Raw genomic sequence first — 25,717 nt, forward strand, 5'->3', positions numbered from 1 at the left:
AGAAGTGTGCTCAGAGAAACAGTGAAGAGGGCATTGGAACAGAATGCTGCCTCAGCCCAGTGATAAGAAGTCCTGAAAGAGGCGAGGGAAGGCAGCTAGAGTCGACTTTTGGCAGCTTTTTCGGACCAATGTAGGTCGCAGTGATTCCCACTTTTCCCATAATGAAACACTATAGCCATACTGAAACATACTGTTGGGCTCCAACACACACTCACTCATCAGACATGGCCACTTTCCACGTGACAAACAACGATACAAACATGCCAACTTGTTCAAAAGCAGAACTCTACAAAGTCATGCAGATGGAATGTTTTGTAGTTTGACTAGTCAGAGTTAAATGTGGTAGGCTGACCCCCCCCCCCCCCCCCCCCCGTTATCATGTGCAATTTATTTTGAACACAGCTGAAAGAGCAACCTGAATACTGGCTTTGTGTATGATGCATTATTTCAATGCTTAACCTGAAGTGCTAAAATGAGCATGAATTAATGAAACGATTTGTCAATGACTTTGTGATTATAAATAATTAGGACTGCCCATACTTCAATGAGTGACAGTGCACTTGAGCATTACAATTGGTTTTGAGGTCATCACGAAGAATGATAAATTAGTCCTATAATTGGCCTCCACCTGCTAATTGAACGTAGGAGATAATCGAGTTGAACGTCTTCATTCTACAAATACAACAATGTAAACCCAGAAAAAAGAAAAACGATGGGGAACGATGTGTGTTCGCGTTCTTGGCAGTGCAGAGACACTGGTCGGACAGTCCAGACACAAACCGCATGACGTCACATAGCGGCTCCAGCCAATCAGAGATCAGGCGGTGAAGGAAGTGGCGCGCAGCCCAGGTTCTCGTTGGTGTCGTGATGGCACTGGCTGTCCGACAGAGACTCCAGGAAGGGCAGCTCCTCTCCAGAGCCCTGGAGCTTCAGCATCCTACTGCTCAGGTCCACGCAGCACTGTGTTGGTAAAAAAAACAACGATGGAATTATGATAATAACACACTTCCGTCGTTTGGGGCCATAGATGTGTTTCAGTGTGATACACTGTATAATAATAATACTAACTAGATGTGAGGACCGCTTCGCCTGATCCGATCTACACCGTCACTCTTTGAGTTTGCCGTAATTGTGATAAATAGGTCAAACTTCCTGTATCTGGTTGCTACAGCAACCTGCCAGATCAGGCTGAGGGTCTGATAGGCAAATCAGAGAATCAATCAAGCCGAGCGTCTGATCACTGATCGAGGTGGGGTAAGATGCCTAAAACATAGCCAGAGCTCTGATCAACAGTCTGTGGCAGGTCTTGGAGGCTTGTGGAGTGATCCTGTGCTTGCGAATCCCGGACGAACTTTCAGAGCTTTTGTCAATTATATAGTAGTAAGAAGTAAGATAAGATAATGTCTCAAATTTATATAGCACTTTTCTTTTCTTTTTTCCTCTAAATTTTTATCCCACAATTTTGTAACCCATTTTTTCACCCAGTGCCAATTGCCTATGTAATCCTGGGCGCTACACTCCCTCTGCCAGCCTAGGGAGAGCCGAGCTCATGCCTCCTTCAATGCATGAGAGCTAGCAAGCCGCTTCTTATCACCTGACAGGGGGGAGGTTCCCTGGTTAGACGTAGCGCGTGGAAGGAACACGTTATTCCAACCAATATAGCACTTTTCTGAGTACCCAAAGACGCTTTACATGGGGGGCATGAGAAAACAACAAATAAAAACGACTTTATGGCGGGGGGGGGGGGGACTAAGAAAAGTCTAAGACTAAGGAATAAAATAAATAAAAACAGTGGAATGAAAAAAAAAAGGGATGGAGTTAGCTGGGGAAAGAGATATTGAAGAGGTGGGTTTTGAGGGTTTGGAGGGTAGGGGCATCTCTGAGAGTTTTGGGGAGTGCATTCCACAGGGTTGGGGCAGCAAAAGCTCTGTCGCCCCAGGTACGGTACTTGGTCTTGGGGACCTCAAGGAGGTTTGCGTCACCAGACCTGAGGGAGCGGGAGGGGACATGAGGTTTGAGGAGATCGAAGAGGTAGTGGGGAGCCGGTTTGTTAAGTGCCTTGTAGGTGTTTAGTAGTATTTTGAAGTGGATTCTTTGTTTGACCGGGCTCATGAGCACCTTTGGCAGAAGGTGCCTATAGCCTGGCTTTGCGATAAGAACTGTATGTGGACAATCCTTGTATATGCCATCACATCTATTTAATGGCTGCTGCAACTGGCCTTAAAGCCTTCCTGCTGCTGCTATTGCATAAGCTATCAGCTCTATTAGCTGGGGTTTTTTCTTCTCAAGATCTAATGAGCCATTGTTGACGCAACATTATTCTTGCCTGAGAGCAAATGCATACTGTATGTAGACACAATTTCTGCAAGGTTCACTGGATTCCTTGGTTGCCTATTGCTGTTTTTTTAAATGGCTATAAACACCCTGTTTCACTGAGACAAAACATTATTTTGAGGCCAATTCCTTGACCAAGACGCTGACACAGTCTCTGTTCCAAATGTTGACTAATGTAACTTTCCAAATGTGGCTACCATATCTCTGGATACTTCTGATAGGAAAAAGCAGAACTTATTATGCAGAGCCTCGGTTAACTAACCAATTTCTCTCCTAACACCCTCAAGTACACAGGGTGTGATATGTGCAGCAAAAGTCCACCCGGGTCCGGGAATCGAACCGAGGACTTGCTGTCACACAATTTTCCCCACAAAGCTAAATATCAGTGAGGCAACCTCATTAAAAGTCAGAGTCCATGTGGTACGCACCTCGGCTATCGGTGCCCCATCTGTGTAGCTCATGTGAAGGTGTTTTGGGGTATGACTATTTTCTGGCTGGGTTCTCAGCTTTTATACTAAACACGTGGGTTTGCACACTCATTCAAACACACACAATACAGTGAGTGTAGAGGAAGGCCTTAATTGCAAAATTAGGATCTTACTTTGAGCTCCAAGAGAGTGTGTAGACCAAGGCACAGCTCAAACACCTCGTCCTCTGCAAGACAACAAGAAGGAAGAACAGAACAAAGAGAGATGAGGGAAGGGAACAGATCAAACAGAATCTCCAACTGCACCGTGAAAACGATGCAGTTATGGGTTCATTCGCACTCTTTATATAGTTCTGTAGTACATGAGCATGCATGATGGGTCTAGAAGTTATATCATTAGTACAGTGCGGTGTCAGTGGTGTAAAGTAACTAAGTACATTTACTCAAGTACTGTACTTAAGTACAATTTTGAGGTACTTTTACTTTACTGGAGTATTACCCAATTGTCTATACTTTTACTTTTACTCCACTACATCTCAGAGGCAAATATTGTACTTTTACTCCACAACTATTATTTGAAAACTTTAGTTACTAGCTACAAAACATACATTAACCACTTTAGCCCTATTTTATACACTATTTGAAAATAGCCGATCTACAAGCTCACAACGCGTCGCATTGCGACGCGTTGTGAGCTTGTAGATCTGCTAACATTTTAGTACTTTTACTTTTGGTACTTTAAGTACATTTTGATACCAACACTTTTGTTCTTTTACTCAAGTAAATTTAGAATTCCGGACTTTTACTTGTAACAGAGTACTTCTCCATTGCAGTATTGATACTTTTACTTAAGTAAAACATTTGAGTACTTTTCCCACCACAGCGTGGTGTGCACGTGTGTGCGTGCGCCTTGTGTGTGTGTGTAGGGGGTATTACTTTACTGAGGATGGTTGCTCTACGAAGGTTCCATGTAAGGGAGAAGGCTGTGGTTTAAGGTTACGTCATCCTTTGTTATTGGCTGTAGGTGATTGGTCAGTCCTCAGGGGGATTCTACCGGTAACATAAGACCGAGTGTGTTTGTGTGTGTCGACAGCACACATCGCCGTCCATTCAGGTGTGCATCCTAGCTGTTCTTTGGCTGTGTGATTTCTGCCTGGCTGCCTTAATAGGATGTCCTCAATAGGTGAGAATGCTGACTGCACCAGAAAGCACATGACCCATGCCAACACCTTACAGCACTGTTTCCCAAACTGTGGGTCGGGACCCATGTTTGGGTCGCGGACCAATTTTTATGGGTTGTGAGTAAATATCCCCTTTTTTTTCGTTTCCTACATAATGTTTTAAAATTATTATTTCAAAAGATTTAAAAAAAAGTTTAAACACAAAAGAGGCACAACTTTTTATCAATTAAAAACAATTCCAACATGTTTCAAAAGTATTTCATAAATATTTTTTTGTTGCCTTTAGTTAAATCAACATAAGTGCAGACAATTCTTACCTGTGACAACGGCTGAGCATTGGACACTCTGTCTGCCCATTTGCAGCTGCAGACCTCTCACTGTGTTGACTAGGCCACAAGGTGCACTGTCCTGGACGGGGACTAGTCTGACAACACACACACACACGCACAATATATATACGTGTACATATTCAGTTAAGATCCTCATTCATTGTTGTACACACACACGAGTACCACAATTAAGTCTTTGACTTAATTTATTGCGTTTTTTTATCCTCAACCTTCCTTCAATGTATGATGGTTGCTAGCAATTAAGTAAATATCTCAAAACAGTTTGAATCTGTCAACAGTCAGCACCATTGCCCTAAACATGTAGTGTTGTTTACAAGGTGCTGTAAAAAATGTATTGTCAGCAAATCTTAGACAAATATCCACACACCCTTTCAGGGGTACAAGTAACAGCGTTTTCGCCATATTTGGCGGCAACCAATAATAGAAGAGATTGCAAGTTGTTGGAAGTCCTAGGCTGCCAAAGATGAACACAAGTAGATTGCACCTATAACTATAGCTCTGTGATGGTCTGGAGGAGCGGCTGATATTTAATGACTTAGGTCATAAAAGCTTCCTCTAAGCTAGAGTCAAAGGTGCAGGCCTCGCTTGCGCACGCACGCACGCACGCACGCACGCGCGCGCACACACACACACACACACACACACACACACACACACACACACACACACACACACACACACACACACACACACACACACACACACACACACACACACACACACACACACACACACACACACACACACACACACACACACACACACACACACACAATGTTCCTTTCACATGCTTGTGTGGACATTTTTGAGGTTGACAACATGTCTTGTAGAATAATGTCTTTCTTACCCCAGCCTCCGACAGCAGGAGCTGGAGATGTGGTTGTGCTGGCTGCCGGTGTTGATGGATGCCTTAACCTCAGTCTCAAAGCACTGTAGGGGGGGGGGGGACATGCAGGATTTTAGTGACAGCAGACAATATGATGTTCCGCTCACAGCAGAGCAGCCACATGGAAGGAAACAGCCTGTCACAAAGCAGTGCACTCATACAGCGCCCGAAGAACCTTGAAAAGGAAATTACTGTTTGGCTTTGAGTAAATAAGATGCAACCCTTTGACTAGTATTTGGCAGCGAGGTGTGAATGTGAAACAGCCAAACTGACAACCTCCCGTTTCCATGGATATTCAGTTAATATTTTGGCGTCCAGGGTTTTTTTTTAATAGCGTCTTGTCTGTATTCATCTTCTATCAGGGTGATGGACAGTTAAATAATAACTATTCTGTTAACAATACAAGCTTTTAGTCAACAAGACTTGAAACAGCCAACCAATCACTTATGAAAGCTTTGGGTGGCATGCTAATGGCCTGTCTTTGTATTTGTATTGTATTTCTTGCTCAGCTTTTTGAGCCCTATACTGCTGATGGCTTAGTATTTAAGATGCTGATTCCAAAACATGCGATTTGCACTTTGATTCTTGAGAGTCTCTTTAAGCCTGCTTCCTGTTGAATGTATTACTAATGCATTAAATATTACCCCAGACATCAATGGGTGAGGATATAACTAGTCAGTCAACCAAATCCACATGAAACTTCAGACCGTATTTGAGGGCGGTAATGATGGCAAGACCTATGATTCAATTTGTTCAGTACTGCTGAGGTCAGGAGTGAGTCTTCTAACTTTGACCCCCTGATCATGCACGTGCACACATAGACATGAAAGGGGGCTTGAGCCCCTGCCCTTTTACCTGTCGCTAAAAAAGGGCCCTCTCCAAAATAAATAATAATAAACGGTAAATATTTTAACTGCCCCTATAGTGGCCTAACGGTAAGGCCGACGGAAATGGCAGTGGATGTGTTTGATGCAACTCAAAGTGAACTTTACTCAGGTATCTAGTTTGCCGCCGTCCGACCTTCCTAGCCTGTGTTATTAAAGAAAAACGGGCGACAATGGCCAAAACTCAATCGGAAATCGGCGATCGAAAACCGGCGAAAGTGTCCGTTTTCAAGATGTTTTGGCCATTATATCTGGAACAGAAGGTCCAATCTGGTCCAAGGTCACACACTCAAAGCTTTTTGGGTGTGTGACTTTGAGGACAATAAGCACGCAATGATACCTCTTCGGATTTGTCGGGTTTTCGGGCCTAAAAGTATGGTAATTGTTTGTTAAAAAAATTCCAATAGGTGCCCTTTTCAAATTCCAATAGGTGCCCTTTTCAAATTCCAGCCCCTGCCTCTCCAAATCCTTCTGCACGTCCCTGCCCCTGATACAGCACATTGTGTATATTAACCTGTCAGTCACTCTTTATTATCATGGTAGCTGTGCTGAAGAGCAGTTTGTCCTGATTCTAACTACGTTTCTATTCCCCTGCACCGCATGCCCTGCACCGCTACCTGCAGACTAGTTCATGTCACAATGCTGTGATTCATGAGAAAGGGGAAGCAGCCATTGAAGGCCGACTGTAATAGTTATGGAGGCTGTTTGTCTGTAATGGTCTTCTTATGAAGTTCCACTTTTAAAACCCACTCTAGGGTTTCTCTAGCACATTGGTTCTCAAAGTGGGGTCCTTGGGGTGGTACCAGGGGGTCCCCAGCTAAATTAGCTTTTAACCACTTTAACTTTGGTTAACTTTAACCATATTTTATACTTTGGCTATTCAAAAATAGCAGACATACATGCTCACAATGCGTCAATTCGTGCCTCGCTATGAGCTTGTAGATCTTCTATTTTTGACAAATCGTGAAGATTTGTGCAAATCTTTGAATATAAATATTTTTAAAGCGAACACTTTTAACTCAAATCTATGCTTCTGGAGGGTCCCTGGCACAAAACATTTTCAGGTTGGGGCCCGTGGCCAAATATATATCATTGTGGGGGTCCTTGACACGATGTCATGCCTAAGATGCCTTCCCTCTGCATGTAGGCAATACGTGAGAGGAAACGCAGCCCGTTGGTACAGTAGGATGAGAAATGTAATCACAGCATATGGTAGCGCTGTGTGCCTGTGAAAATGAGCAATATGGCGCCTCCCTCGTGTTATCAAGTGTGTGTCAGTCACACTGCGTATGGAAACATGACATGTTTCCATTTGCGAGTGTAAAACACCAGCCCAGCGATGTTACTTGAAATCCACTTGTGCCTCCCATCCTCTGCCTCGTCATTTCAGGGCTTTAGTCGTTGCCTTACATAAAGCTCTCCTGTGACTCTGCAGAACGTTTTCTTTTCTTTTTTGTTGATGAGAACGTGGTGATGGCTTGTTAACACCTGTCTCCTGCAACCACGCACATCTCCCTAGATCACACTGCATCCACTTGACTCGTGGGTATTTTCCCTCTTGGATTAAATTATTTAATTATTCACCATGAGTCATCCAGGCGGCACACACACACACACACACACACACACACACACACACAGCACACAGCACACACTGCACACACTGAATCCATTATGGGGCTAGAAGAGCCCCCTCGGTCCTCATAGGCAGAAAGGCTTATCAGCAGGGCCACAACCCTCTGCCTTTGTTTCGCTGTCAGCAGTGCAAAAAATCCGCTCTTACTGTGATGTTTAAAAATAGCTCCAGAATGAGTAACTAACGAGCCCTTTGCATTTAATAAGTTGATGCAAAACCTGCACGAAGCACAATGAGTAATGAAGTAAAATGCTGAATTCAGTGGAAATGTCCTAAATGAACCTTAAAGTTATAACCAATTTAACCATGCATGCACGCACACGCACGCACGCTACATTGCCACACAACAGTAGTTCAAACACTAGTCTGTAGAGAGCAGGATTTGTATTGATTTCTCTCCTGCAGTATGACAGATACTGTAACTACATGTCCTGGCACTCGTAATTCAATATTCAGTTGTTTTATTTGTCAGGAGGAGAGAACTGTATTTGTGGCATATTCCGCAAGACTGTGCTAAATCTACTAACAATAATACAATAATATAACAATAATAATAATATCTGGATTAATAGAATGTGCAGTAAGGTATACACATAATACTTTATTGTTGCCCAAATGTACTAAGGGACTATTCAAAGGGCTCTGACAGCCTCTGGGAAACAAATCATGCATGACTACATCCCTCCCGAATGAGGAACGTCGCAAAAATATTAATCCATTAAGACCGGGAACACATCTGTGTCATTTTAAGATTTTTTGGGCTATTCAAAAGTAGCTCATAGCGTGGCACTCTATGAGCTTGTAGATCTGCTATTTTTTGTAAAATCGTGGAAACTTTGTGCAAATCTTTGAATGTATGTTTTAAAGCGATCAATTTGAACTCTGATCTGTGATTTTGGGGGGGTCCCTGGAACAACATATTCTGAGATGGGGGTCCGCGGCCAAATACATATATTTTTGACATCCGGTCCTTGACATGGAAAAGTTGGAGCACCACTGATAAAGCAACATACTGTTAGGATTTAGAAAACATTTTTAGATATGTATTATTTGGACATCTGAACAAGGACAAGCTCATAGGGGACCGGCACTCGGTGCCACGCTATGAGCTTGTATATCTGCTATTTTTGAATAGCCAAATAAATCTTAAAATGACTCAGATGCGTTCCCGGACTGAACGGGATAAGCCATCAGCCCCTTGACAGGATTAGCCCATTCACCTATTAATAAGTGTCTGTTCACTGTGTTCTAGTCACAGATCAAAGATCAGGCACATTTGTTGAACTTCAACGCACTGCTGTCGGAATGAAACTATTTGCATACTGACGACGATAGACATGACCCATGACATGATGATGTGTGTGTGGTCGGAACCCTGCCTCTGGCGTCTGGCATTTTGTTTTAAAATACAAAATGACAAATCCTTTTTGTTCAGGGCTGACCAGGCTGACTCTAGAGCATTGTTTCCCAAACACCCATTTGTGGGTTTTTATGGGTCGCAATGTAAAAATGAAAAAAGGTAGTGCACGCACATCCGTGGCCCAGGTGCAAGACAAACAAAGTATCATAAAAAAAGTCTGCACACTGGTGAAGTTGCAAAAAGCTCTGCTTGGTATTTTATTGCTCGTCAACGTTTCGACCTGTTCAGAACCTTCATTTTTTTTGCAACTTCACCAGTGTGACTCTATTCTTACGCGATGTAAAAATCCCTTCATTTATTGTATTCTTTTTTTAATTATTATTTCAATCTGGGAAAAGGGCTAACATTTCTCAAAAGAAATGTATAATTTTCCAACAAAAAAAATGAAATTCCATAACAAAAAAATAATAATAATAAATAGTGAAAATAGCAGATCTGCTATTTTCACTCGGAGAGACATCAATATTTCTCTTTTGGGTCTCGAGCTAAAACGTTTGGGAGCCACTGCTCTAGAAGACTAATAGGAGCTGTTCAGCCTGTCCTCAGGAGGCCTTTGTGGTCGTACTGTTGTACCACGCAGTACTCTGCATGATGGACAGGTAGAACAGTCGGAGTACAGAACATCTTGGCTGGTCCCGAAGGATCTGAGCCTACTCAGTCAGTATACAGACGCAGTTGTACCCTATAGCCTAGCACACACATAGTCTGCTTGTATAAACTAGTGTTTCTCAAACTTTTTCATGTCAAGGACCCTCAGATATGATATGTATTTGGCCACAGACTTCCATCTGAAAAGGTGTTGTGCCAGGAACCCCCAGAAGAGAAGATTTATGTTAAAAAAAGCAAACATTATATTTTTTGATTTTTCGGAAAATAAATCCAAAGAAAAACCCAATTAAAGATATGTTTTCTTTGCCTTTATCCTCCTGGAAAGTTAACATGAATGAAATACTGTAAAAGCCTGAAATCTTGTTTAAATTGACCAAACCTGGTCTGATGAGGACCAGTTCTGAAGATAATGTTGAAAATGGGTGAAGTGGTCCTTTAAGTACAGTACACATGTAAATGTACTTTGTTACTGTCCTCCACTGAGTATAATTTGTGGATGTACTGAGTCACTGTTGCCGAAGCGCTGAGTGAGTGCTATGCTATTAGCCGATGGAGTGTAAAGTATAGGGAAGGGAGCCCATAGGGAGATCATCTTCTAATGAAACCTTTCACTAGCAGGCGACCATTACGGGCCGATGAGATCGTGCTCATCTGTGCAGCGGACGGAATAAATGAAGGGTATAAATAATGAAGTCATTGGGAGCAGAAGGGTGCCATCTTCTATTCCTCTCACGTGCCAGTGTTTTTTTTCCCCCCCACATTATCGGTTGGCAAAAAAAAAAGTGGCCATAGCATTGTAATGCTATGGTTCTCAAAGTGGGATCCACTCAGGGGTCCTTGAGGGGGTTTCAAGGGGTCCCCAGCAAAACGAAAGACGAAAAAAACGTAAGCCCTATTTTATATTTGGGCTATTTTTGAAATCTATTATGGGGGTCCTTGGCACAAAAACCTTTTCAAATGGGGGTCCGCGGCCAGATTCGTATCAATTTGGGGGTGCTTGACATGACGATGTTTGAGAACCACTGTAACAATGGACAGAGACAGAAAGAGAGAGAGTTCTTTACTTTGCACTGAATGAGCAGGGCGGTGAGGGGACGCAGCAGGCCATCCGTGACCTCTGTCTTCCCAGACGTCTGTCTGGTCCCCGCCTCGCTGCTGCCGCCGCCGTCATCCTCCTCCTCGTCCGACCGCAGGCTCCTCTCGCTCTCCTCCGGGGACCCCCCCTCCTCCGTCGTGGAGTCGTCCGCCGTGCTCTCGCTCCTCTCCTCGGAGTCGCCGGCGGCGTCCTTGTTGTCAGCCAGCGGGGACTGGATGCGGGCGGTGAGGTCGTGGGCCTCCCCGCGTAGTCTGGTGATGTTCCCCCCCGAGGAGACGCCGCTGCACGATGCTGTGAGGTTGCTGGGACAGACAGAGAGAGGAGCAGTGGTGTTGATTTTGACAGCAAATTTTGATTTAGTTTTAGTCATAGTCTTTTGAATAAAATTTCATTTAGTTTTAGTCATATTTTAGTCATCTGAAAAGTTTTAGTTTTTGTCTAGTTTAGTTGACTAAATATCATAAGATTTTAGTCGACTAAATCTACAGTTGATTTAGTCGACTAAAATGTATGTTGGCGGTGCATCGATGGCGTCGTAATGGCTGATTTTACAGTTGGTTGCATGCTGAAAATAACCGATCTACAAGCTCACAACGCGTCGCAGTGCAACGCATTGTGAGCTTGTAGATCTGCTATTTTCAGAGCGCAGCACCCGAGCGCAACCAAACATAAAATGATCTCTTCTCCACTAGTCATTTTAGTCTAGTTTTTATTTGTTGACGAAATTGTCAATATATTTAGTCTTAGTCATCGTAGCTACGTTTTATTTCGTCTTTATTTCTTTTTGTCAGTGAAAAAAGGTAGTCGACGAACATTTTTCGTCATAGTTTTAGTCAACGAAATCAACACTGGACACAGTCACACACTCTGTCCATCACCGGGATGAAGTCTAGTATCCACTGGTTCTCAACGTGAGGTCTGGGGACCCCCAGGGCTCCTTGAGGGGGGGTCCAGGGAGTCCCCAGCTAAATGATTAATATTGATAATTAGAAACCAAATGGATCCTATGGGTGTGTAACTCTGAGAGTGTACAAAATGGAACCAAATGGACCCTTTGTTTTTACGGTGTCATACATCACCAAATGCATGTTTCTCTTTCACCTCAGAGGCTTTCCAGCTCTTGACATGAATAACACCATTTTTGGAGAGTTACTGGAGACCTGAAGGGATTGATTACATTTACCTTTCAATGCGCAAAAATGCTTTAACCACTTGAAGTAGCATCCCTATTCAGGGGGACATTTGCCCAAAATAACAGATCTGCAATTTCACATTGCATTGCAACATTACACATTGTGAGCTTGTAGGCCGGCTATTATCGGTGAAGAGATTTGGTGTAGAGGAGAAAAAGAGCGGACCAAGTACATACTTAGTTGACCCAGGTCAACTAAGATTTTTTATTTTTTTTTTACTATAGAGAGGGTTTTAGTGGTTAAATTAGCAAGCAAAAAAAACACAGATAAACGTTCAGCTCAGCTATCAGTTTGCTGTCTCCCTGCAGCACAGATAATCACAGGCTGGTGTTCATATTCGCTTCTCATTTTGAGATTAAACATGAAACCTGTTTAGATTTTGCCGTCGATTGTTGAGCTGCTGGGCCCAGAGGTGCCTGGCTGCACAAACACTTACATAACAGTCACTGGCGAATGGAAACCTTGTATGTCCGAAACTGTTACTGTCACACTGTTACTGTTACTGTCACCCACTCCTGACCTAGGAGTGGGTGACCTAGGAGTGGGTGTGGGTGTGTCTGGATCTGGTGCCTGCCAGTGTGACCACCTGCATTCAATCACCTCCAATCATGCCCACAGTATTTAAGGCCCAGCCTCTCTGCAGACCCTTGCCAGATTGTCTTGTTTGCAAGCTCTCAAGCATTGTACTAAGGCCAAGTTTCTAAGGCAAGTTTTGCTGTTACTGATCTCTGTTTTGTCCCCTAGACTTCGTTTTTGCCCAGCCTCTGCCGGTACCTCTACCCTCGTTGACCCCCCCCCCCTGGATATCGACCCCCTGCTTCCCACTGTTTAGTCTTTGCCTGCCCCTTGCCTGGTTTGGAAGTTTTGGTGAATAAAACCTGTTTTCAGTGCCTTCTGTGTCTGCATTCTGAGACCTTCCATGTGTGCCTGAAAGTTAACGGTACTTTTCAAGAAATGAAAAAGTAACCTGTTTTCCAATGGATCCAAAGTAGTTATTATTTAGTCACAAGCCTTTGTTAATACTTTTCATTGTTTCAGTTTATAAAAAAATAGCAGATATACAAGCTCACAACGCATCATAGTGGGATGCATTGTGAGCTTGTAGATCTGTGCAATTTTTGCACATTTTTGTGCGACACTGTTGCACAAAGTAGAGCATTAATTTAGAAAACAAAAAAGTTGAATTACGGAGATACAAGGTTTCTAACCAACGATATACTGACAGGACTTGGACCATCGGTCCTAGTGATGTGCGGGTCAGGTTTTTTCATGACCCGCCCCGCCCCAACCCGCCACGGAACCCAACCCGCCTCAACCCGCCCCGCGAACCCATATATAAATCTATGGCTCAACCCGCCCCGCGACCCGCGGTGTGAATATATATATATATTATATAGCGCTCTTTTAAGTACCCAAAGTCCCTTTAAATGTCTACAGTAGCACAACATTGTCATGGGCTGAATAAACAAGCATGTTGTTCAAAATAGTTTTTTTTTTTTTTTTTTTGCGTGTGAGAGCGGCTGACCCGCTCACCCGTAGGGGCATAATTTCCTCTGAAATCCTGACTCGACCTACCCGCGCCGCGGGTTGACCCGCGGGTCCCGCGGGTTACGGGTCGACCCGCTCATCACTAATCGGTCCTGTACATTAGACGGTGTGGGAAGTCTGCACCTAGCTATTACCTTCCCTGCTACTTTAATCTATTGCTACCCGCTTTCCTGATGCAATCAACAGGCCACTTTGCCAGCACTGTTGAAGAAATTGTTGTCTCTTCACTTTAGAGCAGGCAATTTCTAAATGTTATTGTGAAAGCTATCCACAGGTCAACAAAGAGTCACGGATGGCTCCATGCCTTGCTCTTCTTTATCTTTGTGTACCTCCCATACCAACTATTATTCCAACACAATGGTGTCAGGATACATTTTTTGGGGTCCTCTACTCAAGCTCCAAGACAAATTTTAAGGTTTTCAAACAAGAAGAAATGAAAAATCACTATCTGCTTAAATCATCTAGTAACTAGATTCTAGTTGACTTAGGCAATCATGAGAAAATAACATTTTTTTTTGCCTAAGTCATGTTTATCTGCCTTTATTTATTTCTGCTGAACTCTCTCCTAACACTGCTGATTCACCCTGTGTTGTGGTGCGAATACCATAGACTTCTTTACTTTGCACTTAAAATGTATTTATTGCCTAGTATGCCTACACGTTTGACAATACTAAAATTAAGGGAAAAGGGAGGTGGAACAATATGTTGGCATGTCAATGTTCAAATCAAAATCTGAATGCAGGTGTCTCTGTCTGCCTAATAAGGGATGACAATGGTCACTGTCCTATTGTCCTGAAGTGCTGAAAACATTCCTTTTCTTTTTCCATAACTGTCCTCAACACCCTGCCATATTGCCTATGTTCTAAGAATGCTTGTTCCAAAAAACAGAAGCAGCTGTGTTAGGTGAGTAGAGTTAGGCAGAAATGTCAATGTGACCAATTACTTAGGCAATTATGCTATGAGGCTAACGATGTGTGACTGTATTTACCACGCCCTCGCCTCTCACTGCTTGACCGTTACACCTGACCGAGTTGTAGTGTCCATCGCTGTGAAGCCTAATACTTTAAATTCAAATTGAGCTTAACCTTCACACGGGCACTCTCAATTACCCGTTCTAACAACAGCCTGTGTATCCACAGACAGCATAAAAATTGTATAGGCTACACAATAAAATCCTCTGTGTTCATTTAACTCTGAGCGTTTACAAATGTAACCAAATGGACCCTTTTAAAGTTTACACTCTCAGAGTTACAGACATGTAAGATAATTTGGCGTAACATATATATCATTCTCAGAGTTACAAATGGATAGATTAACACTGAGGATTTTACTGTGTAGAACCACCGGTAGAACAGACTGTATGACTGTCTATTGATGCAGCTAAGGCCACAAAGAGTCCATGGACGTAGTAAAGATATCTATCTCCACTCCTTACCTAAAATCATACAGTGATTAAGAGTGCCTCTCGTTTGAGTGCTTTAATACGCGCCGTATGAACGGAAGCACACACAGTGAGCTAATTGGCTAGGTGAAAGGTGTGCTCCTACTGCGTATCAGTCAACAAAGCAGAACCAGCAGGGTGTGAAGAATACATTTTATATAAGCGTGCTCTTACGCTCTCTCTCTCTCTCCCTGTACTAGTTTAGACTGTTTATTCCCTGTGCAGAGGATTATAATAATAAAGAAAAACACTTTAACACTTTCTATGAAGCACGTGTCTGCATTATTGTTATTGCGTATTGTTATAAAGCAATATGAATATTTATGTTCGTAACTATAATTGTACAGCGTTATAAGCAGATTATAATGCTTTATAAAGATAGAAAGTGGTTCCGAATTTAGTTTAAAGCAGTGTAGCAGCAGTCAGCTATTTCAAATTAGGCTAATCCACAGACATGTTACTTGGAAGGCGAGAGAGACGGAAAGGGTAAATCAGAGATACAGTATGGGAGAGAGAAGAGAGGGGTTTCCAGGCTGTCCTAAGCTGAATTAGTAAATATAGCATCAAAATAAGTTTAACCACTTTAACCCGCTATGTACTGTACATACATATTTGAAAATAGACGATCTACAAGCTCTCAACGCGTTGCAATGCAATGTGTTGTGAGCTTATAGATCTGCTATAATATCAAAAAAATCATGAAATATTTGGACAAATTCTGAATATTTGTGTAACATTTTAAGAACACAAATCTTGTAATCGGGTCCCTGGCACAACATCTTTTCAGATGGGGGTCCGCGGCAAAATACATATTAATTGTAGGTCCTTGACATGAATAACTTTAAGAACCACTGCAGTAAAGGTTTTCTCAGTGAGCGACTGCTTCCCTGCCAGGAAGGAAGCAACCAAAGTAGTTCAAAGATGACAGTCAGTGGACCAAATGTAATTCCAGCCCCCCCCCCAACACACACACACACACACACACACACACACACACACACACTTGAGAGTGTCCCCAGTAGCTTAAAGATGACAGCCAGTGTACGAAATGTTCCAACCTTCTCTCTCTCCCTCTCCCTCCCTCCCTCCCTCCCTCCCTCCCTCCCTCTCCCTCTCTCTCTCTCTCTCTCTCTCTCTCTCTCTCTCTCTCTCTCTCTCTCTCTCTCTCTCTCTCTCTCTCTCTCTCTCTCTCTCTCTCTCTCTCTCCTCTCCCTCTCCCTCTCCCTCTCCCTCTCTCTCTCTCTCTCTCTCTCTCTCTCTCTCTCTCTCTCTCTCTCTCTCTCTCTCTCGGAGATGACAACCGGTGGGCCAAATGTAATTCCAGTCTCTCTCTCTCTCTCTCGCTGCCTGTCTGTCATCATCTATGATGTTGGGCAGGCCAGGGTGCCCTGCCTCTCTACACCAGGGTCAGCTTGAGAGGAAATTGTGTCATGCTGCATACAGGTCCACAGCGACAAGCTGAGCATGATGTGACCACCAGCATCAAATGCACCCATGCACATGCTGTGCCCCGTGGTCTTATTCAAGCAGGGCTCTCCAGTCTAGCACTGAACAGGACACATTCAGTCCCTGTCGGCAGTTTAACAAGAGAAGTGCATAAAGATAAACTGTGTGGAGAGAGCAGCTGTACAATTTGTCACTTAATCTTGCGTTTTTTGTGTTGGTATTATAAAGACTAAATTAATAATCACAATAATAATGCCTCAGATTTTTATAGCATTCTTCTAAGTACTCAAAGTTGCTTTACATGGGTAATAAAAGAGAAATAGACTTTATTAGGTAAGGGGGGGAAAAGGATACAAATAAATTGTGTCTATGTAAAAAACAGTAAAAGCAGGGGGGTTAGCTGTGGTAAAGTAAGTCTGAAAAGGTGGGATTTGAATCTCAGGCGGATACAAGGCAGCCGAGCTGATAATAAGAGTAAGGCATGTGAATCCAAGTTGGTCATAGGCTCCTCACAGCAATATTATCATAACATGTAACCTACACTATACTGTTTAGGAGATATACAGCAGAAGCCTATAACGACCCAGTAGCCGCCAATCCCCATGGATAAACTGATTGTACAACAGTATGCAAAGTGGACTTGAACTTCCGTTTCCGACTGGTGAGGCAGTTGAGCACTAATTTGTATCCCCCCGCCAATGACGTTCCGGTCTAATCTGTTTCCTTATCCACCGCTGTGTAGCTATATTGAATTTGGTGAATGCATAACATACATTGCCCCTGATTACTTGATAAGTCATACACACTGGGGTGGCGATCAAATGACATCACATGGCTCGTATACCTCCTGACATTTAGCAGCTCACACCGTGTCATTAATATCTCACAGCTTCGTCAGAGATCAGTATTAATACCCAAAGCCGTAGTTTAGGCTATATGAGTCCAAGACAAGTTTATTTCCTATGGCAGTGTTTGTGAATATCAGTAGCTGACAGGAAGACATAAACTTGGACCCAAGCTGTTCCCTAGCAACACATTTCCCTAGCTATTCATCATGCTCAAGAGTCATTTTCTGTTAAACACATCAATCCTCCGTGACATGTTCCACTGTGATACACTGTCTCGTGAAATTGTAAGATGCTTTTTTTTTATCTGATCATTTTGTTCATAATGTTGGTACCCGAACATTTATCATTTGTTATATTCTTCAACCTAATCCTACCTTTGTCCCCATTTTTAGAGGAATTGAAACATTAACCGGGGTATTTCAGTTTATTTGCGGTGTTAAACAAACTGAAACTTAAAGAAAACGGTACCCTGCTTGCTCTTTGACAACAGCTCAAAAGCTAAGCTATGTTTAGTTTAGTTTTTGTTGGGCCGCTGTGGTTTCACAAACTGAACTGACACTGAACATATATGGGGGAAAACTGACAAACTGAAACACAGTCGCTCTTTGTTCACTGATGTCCTTTTAAGAAAGAATAAGGCAGCTGTTGCGACCTGCATACTGGTGGTGTGTTCCAGTCCAAACCGCCCCTGATCAGTGACACAAGATGATAAGTGTCACCCATGTCACACTAGCACTCACATTGTCACAGCATGCCCTCCTCCTTTTCCCTAATCACTCTCTCTCCCTCTGGTTGTCACTCTGTATGGTGTGTGATGAGTGTGTGATGAGTGTGTGTGTGTGTGTGTGTATGTGTGTGTGTATGTGTATGTGTATGTGTGTGTGTGTGTGTGAGTGTGAGTGTGTGTGTGTGTGTGCGTGCGTGCGTGCGTGCGTGCGTGCGTGCGTGCGTGCGTGCGTGCGTGCGTGCGTGCGTGCGTGCGTGCGTGCGTGCGTGCGTGCGTGCGTCGTGAGTGTGTGTGTGTGTATGTGTGTGCGTGTTCCCTCTTTCGCTCTCTGGGTGAGATTAGAGGCTAATTGCTGTGTGAACTAATTATCTGGCAGCAACAGGCTCCACTCCTCTCTCTCTCATCATCTCCAATCACGTGAGCACATCTAATGTCCTGTGCTGATGCAGGTCCCCAGTGACTGTCTTGTCACATAGACTGTCTTGTCACATAGGCGCCTTGTAGCAGCCACACAGCTGCTATCATCTCCCTCCCTTCTATCTTGCTCCCTAGCTAAAACACCTCTCTCTCTCTCTCTCTCTCTCTCTCTCTCTCTCTCTCTCTCTCTCTCTCTCTCTCTCTCTCTCTCTCTCTCTCTCTCTCTCTCTCTCTCTCTCTCTCTCTCTCTGCCTCCCCCTTGCTTCCGTCAGGTATTTTTAGCCCCCTGTCTTCCTGCGAGGCGTGTTCAGTGCAGCTGAGGGTGAGTGTTGTTGCTGCCTCATCACTGCTCCAGATGAGAGAGACAGACAGACAGACAGACAGACAGACAGACAGACAGACAGACAGACAGACAGACAGACAGACAGACAGACAGACAGACAGACAGACAGACAGGGGGTCTGTCTTCAGGCTGCCTGAGCAGCGTGCCTAATTGGCCTAATGCTAATAATAGGCCTGTATCTGAATCAATTCAGCACAGCTTGTTTTGGAGACAACAGGAGCTGAGAGAAAACTCTACCAAAAAATAAGCAATATCCCCCAAGAGCCCACCAGTCACACTGATTGAGTCTGTTGTTTTCACTCAACCCTTTGAAGAGCGAGTTTTCTCATTAGTCTCATTAGAAAACTCTAAATCGTTAGAGCTGTATGCAACTATGCATGTGAAAGACAATCCTTTCGAAACGCAAGTGATCACTCAGAATGAATGAACAAATCCTTGCACTTGTTCTTGTTTGTTTTGAAATGACACCACCACAGAATCTTACAGTGCTTTGAATCAATACGATTTAGAAAATTAGCTGTTCACTCTTTATCTTTTGTGAAGATTAATAAATGTATTGGCATTATGTATTACCCATTTAGTAATGCTTTGTAACAATAATCATCATATATAAATATATGTAACACATTATAAAGCATTTAATAATTACTTATACGGTAGGCTACCTGACCTATCATAATATTTCATAATTGCTGGACATTCACACTATCTCGCCCCGAAACCCCCTCATCTGACGAATGGAGGATATTTATTCTACATTTAAACCCACACAAGTATCTTTATCTCAGCTCTGCCTATGCTCAGAAACACCGCACACACACACACACACACACACACACACACACACACACACACACACACACACACACACACACACACACACACACACACACACACACAATAATAATAATAATCAAAATCTACAAAGTAACTAGTAAATACATTTTTCAAATAATTGCAGTGGAGTAAAAGTATAATATTTGCCCTGCGGTGCACTGGACGTAAAAGTACTGAAAATTGTACAGCACTTGACTAAATGTACTTTACTTGACTTTAGTTACTTTACACCACTGGAGACTTGTGAGAGAAAAGCGTGGCTAGGGGAAGGAGTGCATGAAGGGCAGACAGGCAGTGGAAGGTACAGTGTATCGATTCACTTTGGAGTAGCTTTCCCTACCACTCAAATGAGCTTTACAAAGTAGTTCACATTCACCCATTCATACACACCGCAATAGCAGACACATTATGTGCTATAATGCATGTAATGTGCGACGGCAAAGCACCAACCCGCGTATCCCGAGGAGTTGTCTTGCTGAAGGACACACAGCCAGAAGGAGTCGGGGATCGAACTGGGAACCTTCCGGCTCAACAACATGCAGTTATATTTGTCAGTTGACAGAGGGTTCCAGCATTTATTCTAACTAGACTGGCGACCATTTAATTGGGCTACTCAGGAACCATGCAAAGTCGGGAACGACACAAGTTGGGAATGCGTGTCCCACCCAGTTATGTGATACCTGTTGTACCCATTGTCAGAGTACCCCATGTACCCATCTGACTGTCTGTGTCCCTTTTCTGCCCTTATATGGAGATCTCTGTATCTGTCTGTTAGTTACTGATGTCATCAGTATATGCCTCCATAGGGCATATACTTATATGCCCATATACAGTATGGGCATATTGGATGGATCGGCGGTTCTGGATAACCAGATCTCCATATAAGCCTATATATGGGCATAATATCGGTCGGATCGGCGGTTCTGGACAACCACCTATCCGACCGACTCGATGCCAGGCGCTGCATTCCCTTGCGGGTCTTATCTACTCGGCGAGTTTGAAGTTGATTGCTCAAGACGGTTCTCGAGATACGTGAACTACAGACACACTCACACGCACGCACGCAGCGGTTTCGTGCATGTGTAAGATAAGATTTATAAGAGGATGCTGGAATGCCACAATGGCCTTATTAAATCATTCATCCTCCATCAACCCAGTTCAGCTTGCCCCTTGCCTCCTCTCACTTCACTCTGTGCTTGAATGATGGCTTGTGTTTGGTCTTTTTATGCCCACTGGTCTCTGACAGCGGTACAACATGTCTTACTCTGGAGTGATGATGCTGTGAGTGAGAGGGCCCTGGGCTAAAGAGAGCAGCAAAAAATAAATCCACTCTTACATAACCAGCTCCAGTGTTGAATTTAGGAATGGACTGGACAGGCCTGCCATAGCCCAAGTGGAGAGAAAAAGCAGGTTCTGGCTAAAAGGCCTGTGTCCCATATATTTTCTGCTATATATTTTTGCTGCCAGGCAGAAACTTTGTATGTCCGAAAAGGGAAAAAAGAACCTGTGGTCCAATTGATCCAAGATAGATATTATTTTGTCACAAGGTTAAATATTAATAAAACCCACAGACAGACCTCGACCTGGCATCCCTATTTTGGGTATGACATTATACCTTTTGTTAAAAAAAAGTAATTAAAATAGCAGAATTAGCCAATCTACAAGCTCACAACACGTCGCAAAATAGGGTATTAATTGAAGAAAAATGAAATAAAATATGAAATATAGAGATACAAGGTTTCTGTCCAACAGTAGCAATATAATACATACAGTGCTCCATTTTATTTTTTCCATTTTAGATTTTAAAAGTGGTAGGTAAGAGGCTAATTTGAATAATACATGGATAACTGAAATGCCATTTCAGAACTGTCTCATGCCCATGGAAAGACAAGCTCAGGCAGATGAATATGCTTATGTGCAGGTATAGTTTTAACAGACAGACTACTAGGAAATTGGGTTTTAGAGAAGCTTTTCTGGTCTTATACTTTAGTACCCAGACCTTTTCTCCTGTTTTATACAGGAGAAAGCCGTTCCCGAGCCATGTGGCCCATAGGTCAGGAGCCCATCTCCTGTTCCCATAGAGTGAGGCATCTTGAAGTACACCAGCTGGACATGAAACTAGTATGTCGCAGGGACACACCCCCAACCCAACCCTTGATACTGAGTGCCAAACAGCCATGTATTTTTATAGTCTTTGATATGATTCAGCCAAGAATTTAACCCTGACCTCCCAGTCTCAGGGCAGACACTCTAAACTCAAGGCCACTGAGCTTCTGTAAAAATCCTGAAATTATTATTACAGTTGTCTATAGAAAAAGTGCTAGACTGGCACAGGATTGTAAACAATGACTGCTGTAGGCTGCTGGCTGCTTCTGCAGGTTTCAATGTGAAATTCACTTAATATGAATGTCACCCTGACCCCTGAGGCCACAATGCATCGCAAATTGAGTTTCAAGGGCTACTGAAATTAATTTCATTCTTCTTCCAAGGAGAATATAATTGTCTTATCACGATCGTGTCATCCCCCTGTAATAGATGTCAAAATTACAGGCTGCCAAAGATGAAGTTTAGATTTAGATGCATTCATTGAAATACTTTTGTTATTTCTTTCACTTTTAGAAGAAGGCCGATGCACACCAGGTTGGTGACAGGTGCGTAGGACAAAGGTGCCAATGTTCAAAAGGGGATCTCTGATCATCAAACCAAAGAAAGAGGTCCTTCATCATGAAGGTCGACCGAAACGTCGACCTAAATAAAGAGCAACATTTTTGCAAGTTTCAGACAGTGTGCGGGACCTCTTTCTTTGGTTTGATTATCAGAGATCCCCTTTTGTTCTTTCTTTCACGAATTCCTCTTGACTAAGGTGGTAAATGGTAAATGGCGCATTTATATAGCGCTTTTATCCAAGGCGCTGTACATAGATTGTGCATTACATTCACCCATTCACACACACATGGCGGAGGAAACCATGCAAGGCACCAACCTGCTCATCGGGAGCAATTAGGGGTTCAGCGTCTTGCTCAAGGACACTTCGACACTAACTCTGGGGGAGCCCGGGATCGTACTGGGAACCTTCCGGTTCCCATCCGGCCACTCTATCCCTGAGCCACTGCCGCCCTGAGTCACTGCCGTGGTAATTCATGCACCCTTGAATGTCAATCAGTAATTATCCTGGTCATGACTGTTCCCTAATCTATGGCTCTTTCCTGCACCATCACACTTAAAAAACACTTTAAGCTAGGTCCTAATTATTTTTTATATTTTTACCAATAAGTTCTCTCAACATATTGTACTAAATAGTCTATATTTCTACAGCGCCTTTATCCAAAGCACTACATTCACACAACGACAGCAGAGGTAACGAAAGGCACTAATCTGCTCACTTGGAGCAGTGCCTTGCTCAAGGACACTGCCACAATGCCAGAAGGAGCTGCGCATTGAACTGATTATGTTAATAACAGGTTCCAGGCTGCTATTGCTTCTTGGGGAGTTGTGGGGAATATGCAAGAGCTGTGTCTGGAGTTGACAGTGGGGCAGTGAAAGCATCATTAGAGAGGGGCAACAGATGCTGTCTTCAGCGCCTAGGGAGCTTCTGTTTAAGAGCTGTTAATGGGCTTTCTGATGGCTTGAGTAAGTGGAAAAGTGTTGGATTGATAGTTATATGTCAGCTTTTTATGGAGTGTCAGTCTCTGTGGCAGCATGTTCCTGAGTGTATGGATGTACACAATAACATCCTGAGTGTTAATTTAACTCTGAGCATGCAAATGTAACTAAAGCGGCACGTAAGGGTCCGTTGGGTAACATTTGCACAATGGATACTTGAACACTCAGCTCTCTCACTATGAGTTTCAAGAGACATTCCTTCCTGTGTGAGCGGAACAGACAAACCCTGAATCTTTCATGTTCTTCACAATGACGTTATCTCCATTTCAAGGCTGCTCCCCAGCTCCAGAGATATTGCATTGGGGGTAACAAAAAACCCTACAATTATTCTCTTGTTACCACTGATTCCAATAGCTTCTTATGTATCAACTGACAATGACAAAACCTTCCTGTGTTGGTGACTACAAGGATGTCTGTCAGAGATTATGTGGCCATGATGTAATTAAAGACTATCCTCTTCATCACTTACCATTTCTATCTTTGTACTACTTTGAATGCACGTGGCTTTTACACAGAATTACATTTTCATGTCAAGGACCCCCAAACTGATACATATTAGGCCGTTTGAAAATATGTTGTGCCAGGGACCCCCATACGAGACGATCTCTTAGATTAGATTCGATTTATTACAGAATTCTACAACTGTCTATCTAGGCGAGGAGATAATTTATGATCTGAATAGTCATGCATTATCTGATTGGGCTATCTTATAGCCAAATAAATAATAGTGAAATTAAGCTGTTCCTAATTTTTCTGGGGGCCCCATGGAACTCCCTCAAGGACCCCTGGGGGTCCCCCAACCCCACTTTGAGAACCACTGCTTTAGAGAACTGATACCACCAGGCCTTCATGCATTATTTTCGTTTTAACTCAACACCAGCACACAAAACAAAACCCACAGACACAGCCAACCAGCTGGCAATGTACAGATAACGATCTCATGAGTCAAATGTCCAAATAAGCTCATATCATGATCTTATCTGCCAGGGAGCTCATGGGAAAATAATTCAAAGTAAACACCAGCCTGCCAAAACACTGTAGCAAGCAATGCAATAACATTTTGAGGGCCATTCTCTCACTCACCAGGTCTTTGGAGCAGGTGCCCAGTCTCTTGAGCCCATCCAGGGGCAGAAGGTCAGCCGAGTCCTTGTGTGTGAACTGGGTGGCCTGCTTCAGACGCCGCTGCTGATGCTGGAGGGCTTTGTCACGGATGACTAGCTCACCTTTCTTAGATTCACTCATGGTCTTGAGTCTGTTTTACACTGCTTCACACAGAAGCAAACACGGAGGAGCCTAGAGCAGCACCGTCAGCCTGTGGCAGACTAAACGGTACAGCTATACAGCTGAAGCAGAGCCGATAACTTGCGTGTGATCTTGATTTTAGGAAGAAGACAGAGCCAGACTGGGTTGCTGTGCAGCCAAGAAGTCCAAAAGCAGAAGTGATGAACCTTGGAGGCAGAGAGCACCAGTAGAAGTACTACAGGTCCTCTCGTAGGTCAATAATCAACTGATTGGTCCTCTTACACCTTGTTGTGTCCTGTCCTTGAAGGTTGTTCTGCTCTGCTAGTCCTTGGCATGTAATTTCATAAGCTAGATTGCAGGAGCCTATCGTCCAGTCCTCATTTTGTTCAGTGATGTTCCTCTTATGTAGACAGAATGTGAGGTTCAGCCAGGGCTCTGCTCTGAGCAACTGACTGGGGCTTGTGATGGTGTGTGTGCACTGTGCATGTGTTTCTCCCCTCCCCTTAGTGTAGCCTGCCCTTGGATCTCTCTCTCTCTCTCTCTCTCTCTCTCTCTCTCTCTCACATCATTGGTCTCAGGAGGAGTATACCCTCCCCTTCCCTTGAGCCCTCTTTCCATCACAATCAACGCACAAACACACACACACACACACACACACACACACACACACACACACACACACACACACACACACACACACACACACACACACACCTCACAATGCAGCAGATATCGCCCACATTTGTCTGGTGAATGCTCCACAGAGAGGAAACACAAAAGCATAGGAATTAGTGCCAGGCTGCCAGCCTATATTAACCATTCGTACCCCAAACCTGACATTCTCTAGCATATACTCTGTCATTGTTTCTGTGCATCAAGGATGACACGTAGAAACCCACCACTGCTTAAACAGTTTTGTTTCGGTTATTGAGGTGGATTCATAGTTTATTTATAGCAACACTGAAACTGCCTCCAAATCTGTATAGTGAGTGACATAACTTGCCTAGTTACCTTATGCACGCACTGCCCTTGCATCTGGCCCCATACCACACACTCCTGGCGTCCCTATTTTGGGCATGTCATTACAGGCTAAGAAATAATGTCAAAAAAATTATATCTGCAAGTTAACAAGTTGTGAGATTGTAGAACGGCTAGTTTCGCTATGCGACACCTTCATACAACAACGTAT

The 25,717-nt window shown here is 43.4% G+C and overlaps 1 protein-coding gene across 1 annotated transcript; it reads right to left on the bottom strand.

The window, feature by feature from the left end:
- Positions 1–386: 386 nt before the first annotated feature.
- On the bottom strand, positions 387–25,007 carry nrip2 (nuclear receptor interacting protein 2). The gene is given in 7 exon segments (XM_080420959.1): positions 387–960; positions 2,936–2,988; positions 4,260–4,366; positions 5,140–5,222; positions 10,792–11,091; positions 11,093–11,125; positions 24,370–25,007. Coding segments are annotated over 7 exon segments (885 nt in total). The 5' UTR covers positions 24,529–25,007; the 3' UTR covers positions 387–810.
- Positions 25,008–25,717: the final 710 nt, after the last annotated feature.

This window comes from Gymnoscopelus braueri (assembly GCF_963280865.1).
Source record: "Gymnoscopelus braueri genome assembly, chromosome: 23".
NCBI classification, from domain to species: domain Eukaryota; kingdom Metazoa; phylum Chordata; class Actinopteri; order Myctophiformes; family Myctophidae; genus Gymnoscopelus; species Gymnoscopelus braueri.